At 53.5% G+C, this 14,557-nt stretch overlaps 1 protein-coding gene across 5 annotated transcripts in view; it reads right to left on the reverse strand.

Annotated features, from left to right (window-relative positions):
- Window positions 1-4,222: 4,222 nt before the first annotated feature.
- LOC114062094 (H(+)/Cl(-) exchange transporter 5) overlaps window positions 4,223-14,557 on the reverse strand; it is a 33,194-nt gene continuing 22,859 nt past the window's right edge. For all 5 annotated transcript variants that reach the window (XM_027893149.1, XM_027893151.1, XM_027893148.1 and 2 more), the window contains 9 exons: window positions 14,109-14,293; window positions 13,305-13,427; window positions 12,655-12,861; window positions 12,011-12,091; window positions 10,399-10,941; window positions 8,907-9,093; window positions 7,585-7,983; window positions 6,544-6,760; window positions 4,223-5,871 (listed from right to left, as the gene is read on the reverse strand). In XM_027893149.1, the coding sequence (XP_027748950.1) occupies window positions 5,781-5,871; window positions 6,544-6,760; window positions 7,585-7,983; window positions 8,907-9,093; window positions 10,399-10,941; window positions 12,011-12,091; window positions 12,655-12,861; window positions 13,305-13,427; window positions 14,109-14,293 (2,033 nt within the window). In that variant the 3' untranslated portion in view covers window positions 4,223-5,780. The remainder of the gene's footprint in view (window positions 5,872-6,543; window positions 6,761-7,584; window positions 7,984-8,906; window positions 9,094-10,398; window positions 10,942-12,010; window positions 12,092-12,654; window positions 12,862-13,304; window positions 13,428-14,108; window positions 14,294-14,557) is intronic.

A 14,557-nucleotide genomic window follows, 5' to 3' on the forward strand; every position in this document is an offset into this window, starting at 1 on the left:
GCAGGAGGTTGTGTTTGCCGTGAAGGAAGCAGGGAAAGCAGCCCCGTGTGCGTGAGTGGGGAGAGCCGGGCCCGGCGCCAGCGGGCCACGGGCCACTCCGCTTTCCTGGAAAGGAGAGGGCTCGTGGGCGGAAGGACTGGGGAAGGAGAACTCCACCAGCATCAGGGCAAAGAGCAGCCTCGCCCCGTCTGGGGAGAGATGAGTGGTACAGAGAGAGACGGGATGGAATTCCTCCCTGTGAGGGTGGTGGGGAGCCCTCTGCCCCTTCCATCGTGCTTCCTGCCCTGGTGCTTCCAGCAGATGGGCTCAGCCTGGCCAGGGACATGCAGCCTGGCTGACTGTTCCCACCTGGACAACAAGTGGATTGGGTGGCAGCAGAAAAACCCAGCCTCCACCAAAACCTCCCTGCACCAACACTGCCTGCCCCAGGACACGCTCCAGGGAAGAGAGGAGAACAAAGTGTGGAGAGACCTGGATGAGGGTTCGACACTGGTCTCCAAATGAGGAAGTAAATAAACCATCTCTCATAGAGATTTTTTTTTCTTATTCTTAATGTTGTTTATTAAAAAAGACATCCCGCTATTTTAACTTGAGTACTCCTGACAAGTTCACTGTAGCTCCTACTGGAAAGTCAATGGTCACTAAATCACCTTTGCATCAAAGGACTGAGCTGGTCCTGCTACATCCTTCCCAAAATCTGTTTTCTTTGGGCTTTTTTTTAAAGGCAAGCAAGAGCAGAAACACCACCAGTGCTTCAGGTCCTGGAAGGAGGAGTGTGGTGGAGGCACAACAGATATCTGCTTTCAAAAGATTCCTTACTAAATAATGTCACAACAGTTCCCTTACCCAGGGAAACTCTTTAATTCTGGCATCACCAATTCACTTCATTTGCATCCAGCTCAGTCTGTGGAACAATGCAGTTATCTCAAATACTTCTACAAACATATTGCCCAGAGTTTCACCTGGTCCTGCACTATTGGACATGCTCAGCAGCAGCAGAGGCCATGGCCTTCCCTCTGGATCCCAGCCAGATCCTTCCCTGCAGCTGAGGGCAGAGCTGGGAGAGGCCAGGGCAGGTGGGGACGTGCTGTGGGAACACAACACGTGCTCTGGGGGAAGAGGCGCCTCGGTGCATGGACCAAACCTCTCCCACAGCGAGGAGCAGTTTGGCTTTCCTGTGCCAAAGGCAGGGCAGATCATCCCACACAATCCAGGGCTGCTTTCCCCGTGCCTCCTGTGACAGCACATCCCTCTGGCTCAGAGCCACACAGACAAAATAATGAAATTCCCCAAAACCGAGAGCTCCAGCTCCCCAGGCAGCACATCCCTGTAGTGACAGCTTCAAGAGTTCCCAACCCTTCCTTGATGGCCTTAGGCCAAAGGAGGGCAGGGTTAGATGGGATATTAGGGAAAAATCCTTCCCTGTGAGGGTGGGGAGGCCCTGGCACAGGTTGCCCAGAGAAGCTCTGGCTGCCCCTGGATCCCTGGAAGTGTCCAAGGCCAGGTCAGATGGGGCTTGGAGCAACCTGGGACAGTGGAAGGTGTCCCTGCCCACGGCAGGGGGTGGCTGATCTTTAGGGTCTCTCACAACCCAAACCATTCCATGAGTCTATGATTCCCTCCTGCTCTAAACCAGACGGGAGGTGGGGAGCGACTGTAGCACTAACATCGATTCTGCATTGACCTGATTTCTCACGGCCCCTCCATTTGGATTCGATCCAGGCAGAGACTGCTTCCTGCAACCACTGACAAGGGACCCTCTTATCTCCCCTGCAGAGGAGCTGTTTCGCCTCAGTGCCGAGGAGCCCAGCCCAGGGCGTTCACGGCCCCGATCCCTTTGTCTCTAAATAAATCCTCCGTTCAAAGGCCCTTTTTTCCCCCGTTTGTTGTTATGAGCCAGCTCATCACTACCTCCAAGTCTCCATCTCCTCCCAGACAAGATCTCGTTTTACTTTCAAGTTCCCAGCCCGGCCCGAGTTTGCGGCGGGAGGAGGAAATCCACTCCAAAAAACACGTCACCGCCCCAGGAAATCATTCCTTGGGGCGTTGTAAATAAAGCATACAAAGAAAGGCAGCGGGGTGTGACCCCCCCCCATCGCTGCTGGCACCCCACGCTCTGCCCCAGGGTACGCACCAGCCACCGCTCCCCCCAGGCAGTGATTCAGCCTGGAAAAGGGCAGACAAAACAGAAACCTTTTTTGCTACAGCACAAAGGATTATGGAGCTGCAGGAGGCAGGATGCTCGTTAAACCCTTGGGAAAACATTAATGCTGGGGCGCCGTGACCAAGCAGAGGGGACCCAGTGCTGCTGCAGGCAGGAGCCCGAGTTCATCCCTCACGGAATCGCGGATGGTTTGGGTTGGAAGGACCTTTAAAGGCCATTTAATCCAATCCCATCCCAGCTGTGCTGCTCCCAGCCCCTTCCCTGAGGTCCCACTGAGGAAATTAGGGGGATTTCTTTACTCCGCAGGGGCTTTCTCTCCTTTTCCAGTGCCAATTGCCTTTCCAGTGCCAATTGCTCAGCCTCTGGCTCCCAGCAGCAGCCCCCGGGGCGGCGGAGCCGATTGCAGCGGCTGTCCCTCCCCATTCCTTCCCGTTCCCTCGCAGGCACATCCCCACTGGCATCGGCCCCAGCCCCGCCCCGGCTCTGCCCTTGGGAATGACGGAGCTGTACACAAGGAAAGTGCTGAGCCAGCTCGATCCACGGGCGCACGGGCCTCGTGCACCACAGACACGCAGTTTTCCCCTTTATTTCCCCAACGCGACGAGCTGGAGGCACCAGGAAAAGATAATTCCAGTTTTAAAGAAATTTCCGCGTTTTCTGTCCCGTTCAAACCCCAGCTCTTGGGTGGAGTCCTGGAATCACAGGCTGGTTTGAGTTGGGAATTTTAAAGACCAGCTCATTCCAAGTCTCTGCCACGGTGGCTCAAAGTCACCTCCCCCACCTCCCCTCCTGCATCCAACAGCTGAGCACAGCCAGCCCTCAACCCCAAGAGACTCCCAACTATCGTGTGTCATAAAAAGGATATGGTAACCCCCTCCAGGCCCCTTCTTCCTGGGTTACTCATCTCCAGCTCCGACCTGCATCCACAGCTGTCAGCTGAAGGGAATCCCAGGGCTCCTCCTGGAGTGAAGAGCAAGAACTGGACAGGGCAAAACACTTCTCAGGAGCTGGAAGCGCCCCAGGGAAGGGGGTTCTCGGTTTCTCTGCTGCACAGAGGTTTTGATGAATCCCAGACTGGTTTGGGCTGGAAGGACCCTCAAGCTCATCTCATTCCACCCCCTGCCACGGGCAGGGACACCTTCCACGGGCCGGGGTTGCTCCAAGCCCTGTCCAAGCTGGCCTTGGACACTCCCATTTCCACCTTGCCCACACGTTCCAGACCTTCAGCCACTAAAGCAGGAAAATTAGCAGTTTCCACATTCAAAGGATCTGCCCAGCAGGAGGCACGGAAAGGCCCGGGACTGTTGGGATGTTTCCATTCTACTCTCCCATTAGCACCACGTTTCGTTTGGCGAGAGGACTCGAAATCCCGCCCACAAAAAGGACGGAGCCTCCCTAAAGCCCAGTCCTACGGGGCTTTCCCAGTCTTTCCCAAACTCTCACCCTCCCAGGCAGGAGCTTCTCCAGGACACCTCTCCCACTAAAAAAACAATCCAGGGGCCAGACACACCGACGGCTGTCGCAGAGTGAGGAGCTGCTGGGCAAGTGTTTCCTGCCCAGAGCCCCTGTTCCCAGATGGCAGAGCAGCTGCTGTCCCCTTCAACACTGTGCTCCCTGCCCTCTGCTTCCCCAGGAGCAGCTGGAATGATCCACCAGCCAGCTGGGATGTTCCATCTGGGATGACCCTCCAGCCAGCTGGATGCTTCAGACTGCACACAGATTTCCCTTCTGGCACCTCCTGCCCTCACCTTTGCACTGGGCTGCTGCAGCCTTCCCACTGGCAAAGGAATCCGCTCATGGATCGTGGATCTAATTGAAGCAGGGACCGTATTTTTCAAGCTAGAGCCCTCCTACTTGTGATAAGGTGAAGAGGAAAGTCGAAAAGCTTTGTCTTTCTGGTGTTCCAAGTGTGCCACAGGGAAGAGAAGCCAGCATGTGCAGGACAGGCATCCCTGCCAAAGAGCCCCCAGGGGAGTGGGAGAAGGCAGGTTCGTCCCTGGACTGAGCCCCAGATCCCCAGAGCACCTACCTGCCCTGCAAGTAGAACAACAACAGGCATTTAAAGGCAAAGCTGCTGCTGGCCCGGGCTGAAGCAGCACACAAAGCATTCCAACCATCTCCTGCTGCACAAAACCACCACAAACCAGGCCAGGCATTTATTTTTTTCCAAGCAGAAGGAATGGGATCTGTCAGTGACATCTCACGCTGAGGCAGCTTTGAGCTGTACAAGAATTACAACATCGCCACACCACTGCCGACTGGAAGCAGCAGCAGCAGGGACGGGCTCCTGGATGGCTTTGGAAGATAAAGAATCTGGCTTTTGCTCCATGGAAAGATGAGGAATTTGTTTGCATTTGAGAGAGCCTGAGGTGTACCCACCTTCCAGCCAGGAGCCCCCACTCCCCACAGAACAGGTCTGTCACGGAGCGTGAAACAACCGCGGCCACGACAAACAGCACCAGCCTCCCCAGCATCCATAAACCTCCCCGCTTCCAGGGAATGGGCACAGTTTTATTAACAGGAAAGTCATTTGGTCAGCTCTGGGACAAGGACTGAGGAGCACAGAGGGACACGGTGGACCAGGCTGGGAAGGGTTTATTGCATAGTTGTTGGCCAGAGGAGACCTGGAGCAGCGCCGCAGGGAAGTGGCCGTGCTGGGAGTTCTCCAGCTGGGATCTGGCGTGGGAAGGGAGCAGGGAACAGCACACACATCCCTGTGGACATTCTGGGTGCGGGGCTCTCCGGTGGGACAGGTGGTGAGGAGGAGGAGGTCACCTGTGCAATGTCCAGCACCATCGGGGTTTTTGGGAAAGGGCAGGAACATCAGGCTCAGCCTCTGGGATTTTCATGACATGCTTAAGGGAAATCAAGGAGACTGAATCCTTGGGCATGGATCTGTAAAAGGGATCAGGAGGGGAACACATCTGTGAACTCTTCCTGCCTCCTCCTTGGGGCTCTCCCGGCAAGGCAGCGGCAGAGTAATTAATACATTCACTAATTAATCAAAACCAGCTTCTTCCCAATCAGAAACTGGGCCCAATTTTAAGGGGGAGGGTTGGTCTGGTTTGGTTTTTTTCCTTCTTTCGGACAAGCAGCCTCAGCTGGACAATTTTTAATTTTCCCTCCCCTATTTTGGCCTTACAAGGTTCCAATTTTTCCCAAGTGGCTAATTGGGAATACACCACCCTGAGTACAGCCATGTCCCCCTCTGCCACCACCTGAACGCTGTGCAAGATCATCCTGCTCCTTCCACACCTCTGGAGGTGCAAAAACACCTTGGTTTTTCCTCCCCATGTTAGTAACAACAGTTCCAATGAAAGAAGAGGAGGAAATACAATTCTCTAACACTTTGCTTTTACTCCTTCATGGAATCTTTCCAATGCAACTTCACAAAAGCAACGTAAATAAAGTCTATTTTTCTTCTAAAAAGAAGATCCTGTTCCACAGATTCCGTAGTGCAATTGGTTATCTGGTAGAAAAAAAAAAATTATCTTCTTCGGCTCCATGGAGGAAAACTCTGGAAACAGTTCCATGGTCTCAATAAAAATAGGAAAGTCTATCCAGGATGGGCTAGAAAGTTCCATGTGTGTGGACACACAGTTCCTACAGTCTGCCTCTAGTTGAAGAGGATGGACTCTGGGTCCTGGTTGGCCATCTGTGCAATGTGCTTTAGTACATCCTTTTTGGTGATGATCCCCAGCAGCTTCCTGGAAAATGAAACACGTTTTTAACACACTGACACCCCCAGAAGGGTCCCCGGCAGGGCTATTTGAGGCCCTTGCAGGGGCTGAAGAACCTTTTGGGATCTGAAGATCAAAAGACCCCAAACCCAATTCCTGAAGGGGCGTGGCAAGAACACTGAGTGCCACGTCCAGTCCTTCCTTGGACACCTCCAGGGAAGGGGACTCCACCACCTCCCTGGGCAGTTCCAATGTTTTACAACTCTTTCCATGAAGAAATTCTTCCTGATACCCAACCTGAACCTGCCTTGGCACAGCTTGAGGCCACTTTCCCTTGTCCTGTCACTTGTTACCTGGAAGAGCCCGACCCCCACCTTGCTGGTGCCATGCTCCAGGAACAGATCATGCAGTTTGCTCTCATCCTTCCCCTCCTCAAACTACTTTTATCAGCACCAAAGCAAATTCCAGGATGCACATGGACAGATTTGGGAGGAGGTCTGAGCCCATCAGCTGCAGAGACCCATCAGCACAGAAGCTGGGCCTTATAGCCTTATCTTCCTGCTCCAGCTGGAACTGGCCTTCACAGTTCCCTTCTTCCAGGCAAAAACTGCTCCAGCATCCAGCAGGGATGCCCATGGATGTTCCCTCTGTCCCTGGAGAGCAGGGGAGGCTCTGACCCAGGGACCCCAGGGCTCTTACCCGTTGTGAGTGACCAGGCACTGGCGCAATCCCAGCTTGCGGAAAATATCCACGACGATTTCCATGGGCGTTTCATCCGTCACTGTGAAGGGACTGAGGTCCAGGATGCTCCTGAGTTTCAGCACAGAAGGGGAGCTCGGAGGCAGTGGGGGACAGTAGTCAGTGAAACAAATAATTGAAGTGCTCACGATCCCATCCTGCTTCTTCCGTGCGTTTTCTGGAAGAAGAAATATTTGATTAAATATCAGCCCTCCTTTCCTTTTCTAAATGGAAGAGCATTCCCTTTCCTCTGCCCACACTGGATATCCTTAGAAGTCTATTCTTCCTTTCACCTGAGCTGTTCCTTCCCCACTGAGGGGGGAGTATGTTTCCAGCCTTCCTTCTAATGGAATCATGTAATCAATAAGGTTGGAAAAGACCTTTTAAGATAATCAAGTCCAACCATCAACGCAGCACTACCACCATGTTCACCACTAACCACGTCCTCGAGTGCCACATCCACACGTTTTCTGAACACTTCCAGGGATGGGGACACCGCCTGGGCAGCCTGTGCCAGAGCTGGACAACCCTTTCCATGAAAAAACTTTCCCCAGTATGCCAAACCTAAGCCTCCCCTGGCACAACTTCACGTCATTTCCTCTCCTCCTGTCACTTGTTACCTGGGAGAAGAGGCAGCAGAACCTCCCAGGTCTCCAAAGCTCCACCCCAGGGGTGAGACCAGAACATGCTCTGCCCAAGACCAAGGCGTTGTGCTCTGGCCAGGTAAATACAAGTTCTGGAGATCTTTAACTTCCCAGTTTTAAGAGGCAGTAGATAAAATGCTTTGTACTTTTATAAGTCACCAATTTGGGTCCCATGCAGAGCAGTTAAAGGACTATTTTTAAGCACTTAACGACTGGCACAGGCTCCATGGAGGTCACTTGGGTCAGGACTGGAAAACGTGCCAAGCCCTGGCCATCCCTCAGACCTTCCCACTCGTGCACGCACAGGTATTTAAGGCCCCTGCCAGCAGCGCTTCCCCCGCGCAGTGTCGCCTCTTACCGATTGAAATGATGAGGTCCCTCCTGAGGACGAAGCCCACCAGGCGCTGGGACGCCCGGGACACCACCACGGGGTAGCCGCTGTAGGTGGTTTTCGTGACGATGGTCTCCACGTCCTCCACGGTCATGCTGTCCTGGGTGATGACCGTCAGGGGGGGGTCGTTCTTGCGCGGCCTCATCACGTCCATGGCCCGCGTCTTGTGCGAGAACTCCTCCTTGGCCTCCAGGAAGGGGTACCCGTTGAGGCGGATGTGGGCGTCGTAAATCCCCTCCCGCCCGATGGCGTCGGCCACCCACTTGCTGGTCATGGCCGCTGCCATCAGGGGGACGATGTACTCCAGCCCCCCCGTGAGCTCGAACATGATGACCACCAGCGACACGGTCATCCGGGTCACCCCGCCTGCAGGCACGGCACAGGAAGGCACACCACACAAATGGGTGATTTGGGGGATATTCCACCTGCTTCCCAGGTGTGCTTCACCCGCCCTCTGCCACCCAGGGAAGGGCTGGCACCAGCACAGGTCATGTTGCTGGGCTCTGACATGACAACAATCCCAGAAGGCTGGAAGGAACCTTAAAATCTATCTTGTTCCAAGCCCCTGATATGGGCAGGGACACCTTCCACTAGACCAGCTTGATCAGACAAGGTGTATCCCCCTCTAGAAAGGTCCAGGATGGGGTTTGGTAACATGTTTTTATTGTTCCTGAGAGTTTCTCCTGATAAAGTAGTGCCTTAAGAGTTACACATATTCTGTGGAGAAGAGGATCGGGAATTACAGGACTGGGAGGATTGGAAAGTGACGTTGGATCACGTGCACCCAGTCTCTCAAACTCAGCCCAGAGGAAGAAGTGGTACGAAAAAACACTTGAAAGCAGAATTGCACCACGAGACTTAAGGCCAGAACAGGAAGTAAAACGAATTGAAACATTTTACTTAAAAAATCCCACAGGAAAATGTAAGTCCCTGGGCAGCCTAATCCGTCCTGGCTCCCACTCCGGAGCTCCCCACCGGAGCCTGCCATGTCCAGTGCCAGGTTGGGGCTGGCAAAAGAACACCAACAGGATGAGAAACACATGGCACTGGAGGCTCTGGAGGTGAATGGCCTGCCACAACTGCAGCTCCTCCACCACAGAGTCGCTGAGCAGTAGGACAAGGTGACCTTTAAGGTCCCTTCCAACCCCAACCATTCTGTGATTCCACGATTAAAGCTGAAAAAGACCTCTGAGATCACCCGAGTCCAACCTTTAACCCCCTACAACGCCTCTTCCCGTGGCCAGCCACGCCCCAGCCCACGGGCAGGCCCTGGGGAGCGCTGTGCTTACCCAGACACGCCGCGGCGCCCACCATGGCGTAGAGGCCAGGGGTGATGCAGTCGGCCCCCTGGCTGCACCAGCCGCTGAAGATGGCCCAGTCGTGGTGGTAGAAGGCCAGCTGCTCCACGGCCACCCCGAGCAGCCGCCCTGCGATGGCCCCCACGGCCATGCTGGGGATGAAGAGGCCCGAGGGCACCTGTGGGAACAACGTGTGGGTGAGCGCCGGCGCCCGGAGGCTTCCCGGGTGAGGGATGGAACCCCCAGACGGACACAGTTAGAGGGTTTGCTGGAGTTAAAGTCACACAACTGCTGAGTTGGAAGCAATGCTTTAGAGGTCTTCTATAGTCCAACCCCCGTGCAGTGAGCAGGGACACAAAAACTGTCAAGGATCAGAGAATCCTGGAGCAGTTTGAGTTGGAAGGGACCTTAAAGCTCATCGAGTTCCACCCCCTGCCACAGGCAGGAACACCTCCCACTAGACCAGGTTACTCCAAGCCCTCTCCCCTCTGCTCTTCCTGCACCCTCGTGCTCCAAGTACTCTGCAAGAGAGTCTGAATTTTCTCCTTTCTGACCAGGAGAACCAGCCACAAAATTGGTTGGTGTGGAACAGAACAAGCTCTTCTCAAAAGAGATCATAACCAACCTTCACCCTCAAGCTGCTAACTCCACGCCTTTCCAACCACACCACCACATGATTACTGCAGGCATGGGATTTTCCCACTCTCTTCCTTCACACACTGGGAGTGGAATCATCCTTCTTCCCTGCCAGAAATCCAAACTCCACCGTGACAGGGAATTAGCACACGCAGCACAAGTGACACCCAGCAAAGCCACTGCCAGCACGTTTCAGCTCTGTTGTGCTGTTCCAGGACTCTGGAAGCACCTGTTGTTTGAAGTTAGGGAATTCCCTCCCTCCCTTTTTGTTTCCACAGTGGCCATACAGCTTTGTCACACCTAGTCTCTCTTACAGACTCAGTGGCTGCCTTGGACCTCAGGGCAACAGCAATGCCAAACCTCTGTGGTGGGGTCACCTTTCTGGACAGACTCTTGAGGACTGGGGGAAAGGGGTAATACTCATCTCCACCACCTGAACCCCATTGCAGGAGAGCTCAGACCTGGGTACTACAACTGCAGCTCCAGAGGCTGCACCAAATGAGTTCCAAACCATCAGAGCAAGGAACAGCTACGATTAAGCATTTACAAATTAAGGTATCGATTGCTTTGCAGTTAGCTGTTGCATCTGTACCACATATACATCGAAAAGGTTTGAAGCAGGACAATTCTGCGTCAGGAAGATAGGATGTGGAGCCCTGAGACACCAGTTTTGTGACTGCACTTGGTGCTCATACTCAGGATGAAAGGTTTCTACTGCCCTGAGGTACAAGGGGCAAGACCAATAACTGCAGCCTGTTACCTTACAGCAGAGCTCAGGGGGGAAACATGTCCGGTTAGGGAGGGAATTGTACTTTGGGACCAGGAGTCCTTTACAGGCAAGCCTCACCTTCATGCCAAAGGTAAAGATGGTGATGAAGACCTTCATGATGAGGGCCAGAGCCAGCTGCCACATGGCCGTGTACACGCCCGGGCCGGCGGCGCGGTCCGGCAGGTCGTCCCCCTTGGTGCTGTTGAAATCATTCACGTACTCGCAGAGCTTGGACGAGTCCAAAATCCCACAGTCGTTGAAGAGCTCCGAAATGAGCTCGCTGGTGCTCATCCTGGTGTACTCGTTGGGGAAGGCCAGGATGGCTGTGATGGCCGTGACCACAAACACCTCCAGCACGGGGTATTTGCCCAGCCGGGTCGTCTTGCGCCGCCGGCACCAGGCGATGTTGCTGCGAATGAAGAAAGCTCCCCAGAGTCCACCGAAAATTCCCAGCAGGATGAAGGGCACCAGCTCCAGCAGGTGCCATGGCATGTGAAACTCCACGTAGAAGAGAACGAGGCGGCTGTTCCCGAAGGGGTTGATGGAGCGCAGGGTGAAGGCAGCGACCAGCGCGGCGAAGAAGGAGCGCCACAGCGTCTTGAGAGGGAAGTAGTAGCTCACCTAAAGGCAACAACAAAGCACATTTGGTCACTTCAACACTTGTCACTACCCCACTGCAGGAAGTAGAACCAGGGGCAGAGATCCATGTCTGCTGGCTCATCCCCTCCTCTCCAGCCAAGCAGCCCAGGCTTGATTTGGAGCTCCTGATCAACAGGGGTTTGCAATGAGTGGGATGGGCCCTGGCCTCCCCACTTCCTCCGCAGCAAGTGCCCTCTGTGTTCCCTGAAGCAACTCACTTGGATAATAAAAGGTGTTACACATCAGCCATGAGCTGATTCTGGAGAACTGTGTGGCTCTGCAAGGTCCAAAGTGCCAAACAGCAGCACGTGCTAGTGCTATCGCTGCCACCGCAACTAGTGCTCAGCTGAGCACATCCATCCCAGCCCTCCTCTGAAAGCCATCATGGCCCTCCCCTCAGCTAAGTCTTGAGGCAAGCAGTGATGATCCTTTCACAGCTGAGATCAAGGATTAGAAGCTCCTTGGGAAGAAAAGGGGGCTGATAAGCCAGAGAAGTTTGTTCCCCAGTACCCTGGAACAGAGCTCTCAGGAGACCGGACAAGAGGAGATGGCCTCGAGCTGTGCCAGGGGAGGGTCAGGTTGGGCAACAGGAGGAATTTCTTCACTGGAAGGGTTGTAAAACATTGGAAGGGGCTGCCCAGGGAGGTGGTGGAGTCCTCATCCCTGGAGGGATGGGTATGGCACTCAGTGTTCTGGTCTGGTTGACAAGGTGGGGATCAGTCACAGGTTGGACTCAATGATCTTGGAGGTCTTTTCCAACCTCAGTGATTCTACATGGAAAACACAACTGTGGCTGTGAGCAGTCAGCAATGCTGATCACGCTCAGAGCAGGGGAAACCAACAAGTTTATGGCAAAGCTATGGACAGACATCATCCCAAATTAACCCTTCAGCACTCATAAGAATTACCTGAACCCCCAGCTCGTATTTTGGCCTGGTACATACAGTATTCCAGAGGCTCTGCTCTCCACAGCCCGGCAGAGAGGAGTGGGCTGTGGTTTTAACCCAGCAGGGCCAGTTCTGCACTAAAGCAGCTCAAGAGCCAAGGTTACCTCCTCCAGGCTGAAGAGCACTCCTCCGATGGGCGCACCAAAAGCCACCGACACGCCGGCGGCGGCGGCTGCTGACAGCACCTGAGGGAGGGACAAAGGCAGTCAGACTTCTCAGCCCTCCCCAACCACCCCCTCTTCTTTTGTTTGCCTTCACTTAGATTTGTACATGTTTATCTGCAGCCAGTGCACGGTCAGCTGGGTCTGACCTGCCTTAAAGCAGCAGGGAAAAGGTGCAATGAGCCAGTTCCCGAGGGAGAAGTAGCTCCAAAAAAAAAATCAGTGTTAGCACTTCAGCAGTCCCAGCCCTAAATGAGTAGAAGTGGCATCACTGGCAACTTCCTTTTCTGTTTCAGCTGATTTCACCTCAGATAAAGCTTCAGTACAATACAACAGCAGTAATTTCACCCCACAGAACACCCCGAGTTTTCCTGTCTCACACTCCCCTCATGTCTCAGCAGGGTGTGACATAAGTGGAGGTGCTGTGGAGCCCCCCCAAACCCTGCCAGCCCACCCAGTGGGTTCTGCCAGGTTTGGTTCAGCAGAAGCTACATTGGCACACGTAGAACATGCCACAGCAGAGCAATTTACCCCCAGGGGGGGCAGCCCCAGAGCCACGACCTCCCCAGCCTGGTGTCTCCACGTACCTCTCTGCGCTTGGCTTCGTTCTTGCGGTACTTGGTGAAGAGATGGCACAGGATGTTCCCACAGCAGCAGGCGACGTGGACCAGGGGCCCCTCCTTGCCCAGGCTCAGCCCTGAGGACACGGCCAGCACGAGGGTGATGGTTTTGATGACCAGCGTCCACTTGCCCAGGTAGCCTCTAATGATGAAACCACTTAAGATAGTTTTGATCTGGAAGTCAAGCACACAAAGCTCTACAGGCTTTCATTCAAGCCCTGGTCAGAGCTCCTGATTTACTGGGCATTCCCAACCCTGCCCTACCCTACAAGTTTCAGAGTGCCCCCCCGAGTTATCAAATTAACTCAGAGTCTGTAAAAATATCCCTTCATGTAAAGGCAGAACCAGCCATCTGAGTCCTTCCTTCAGGGCCCCTATCCCAGATGGAGAACCACCCAAGCAGTACCTCCTGCAGGAAATGCCAAAACATCTTAATTTTTGAAGGGATTCCACAGAGATTTTAGTACTAGACATGTTTCAGAACAACTGGAAAAACACCCATATATTAAGCCACCACCTAAAGTAGAAGAAATTATTCCACAGCAGGTTGTGCGTAAGTTTTGGAAGGTGGATCCCCTACCCCACCTGAAAAACAACCCACTCTCATTCTCACTCACCTCTGGGATCCCTGAGCCACAGGCATAAGGAGCAAACCCCTTCACAAGTAGCACAGCAAGGAGGGAGAACATCAAGGCCCAGACAACGTACATGAAGTAGTTAAGAATATATGCAAATGCTCCCTGGAAAAAGACAGAGAAAAATGCCCAAATTCGATCATTTCAAGTGAGCCCATATCAAACCTGTGCACTGAAGTGAGCACAGGGAAACAGCAGGTCATCTCAGAGAGTTACTGGCCAAAAATGGAGAGAGCTACCCTAAGCCTGAGGTTTCAAGGGTGAGGTACACGTGCTGGGTTATGGGGATGAACCAATTCCACCCCCACAAGCCATTCATTAAACAGCAAACAAGGTACAGGAGGAGAATCATGGAATTGTTTAGGCTGGAAAAGACCTCAAATTCAACCTCAGCTTGGAAATGGCTGTGACAACAAGTGACAACACTTGGCTCAGTGTTGTCCCAGTCAAACAGCTGCTCCACTGCACAGAGCTGCCCCAAACACAGGACTGGAGCCAGTGACATTCCCCCAGAATGTTCACGGGCAAAATACCCTCCAAGCACCACATCTTGGACACACAGCTAACACACTGCACCTCTAAACGTGGCAGTGTTTTGTTTCCCCACATCCCCTCTGAGGACAACACATCAGTAACTTGTTGACACCCTTGGAAGACCCCAATGATGAGTGTTAAACCACCGAACCACCCAGAGCTTGGACTTCTTGCATCTCCACCCAGATCACTCCCTGGGATGGTAGAGGCTGGGTAACTGGGGAATCCAGCAGCAAAAGCAGCTGCAGTCACCTCTCCATAGCCGAGGATGAGCTGGGACCAGCTCTTCCACTCGGGACACTTGTCTCTGTCGGTGAAGGTGGTGTTGGATTTCCAGCAGCAGTGCTCGTGGTTGAACCAGAACCCTGCCAAGCACACTCCTTCCTTCAGATCCGTCATCCAGTGGGCAGAGATGTCGATCAGCCCTGCCAAGGAGCCTGGTTTAAAGGAAAAAAAAAACCAAACCCAAACCAGAATAGTTTAATAATCACCTTGTGCACACTCAAACACCTGAAGGTCACAGTCTGCCCCACTAATTCCTGACTCACCCTCCAACACACAGAGCAACACTGGTATTCCTGCCTACAGTTCACTTTCATTCTGTGGAGAGCTAAAGGGGCAGATTTGCTTGATTTCGAATAATTTCAATATATTGAAAAGAGCAGGTGAGGGAGCAGCACAGCTGATATTTCAAAAGCTGA

The sequence above is a fragment of the Empidonax traillii genome, unplaced genomic scaffold (genome assembly GCF_003031625.1).
Source record: "Empidonax traillii isolate 1590-97213 ecotype Southwest subspecies unplaced genomic scaffold, ASM303162v1 scaffold383:size710549, whole genome shotgun sequence".
Classification (NCBI taxonomy): Eukaryota; Metazoa; Chordata; class Aves; order Passeriformes; family Tyrannidae; genus Empidonax; species Empidonax traillii.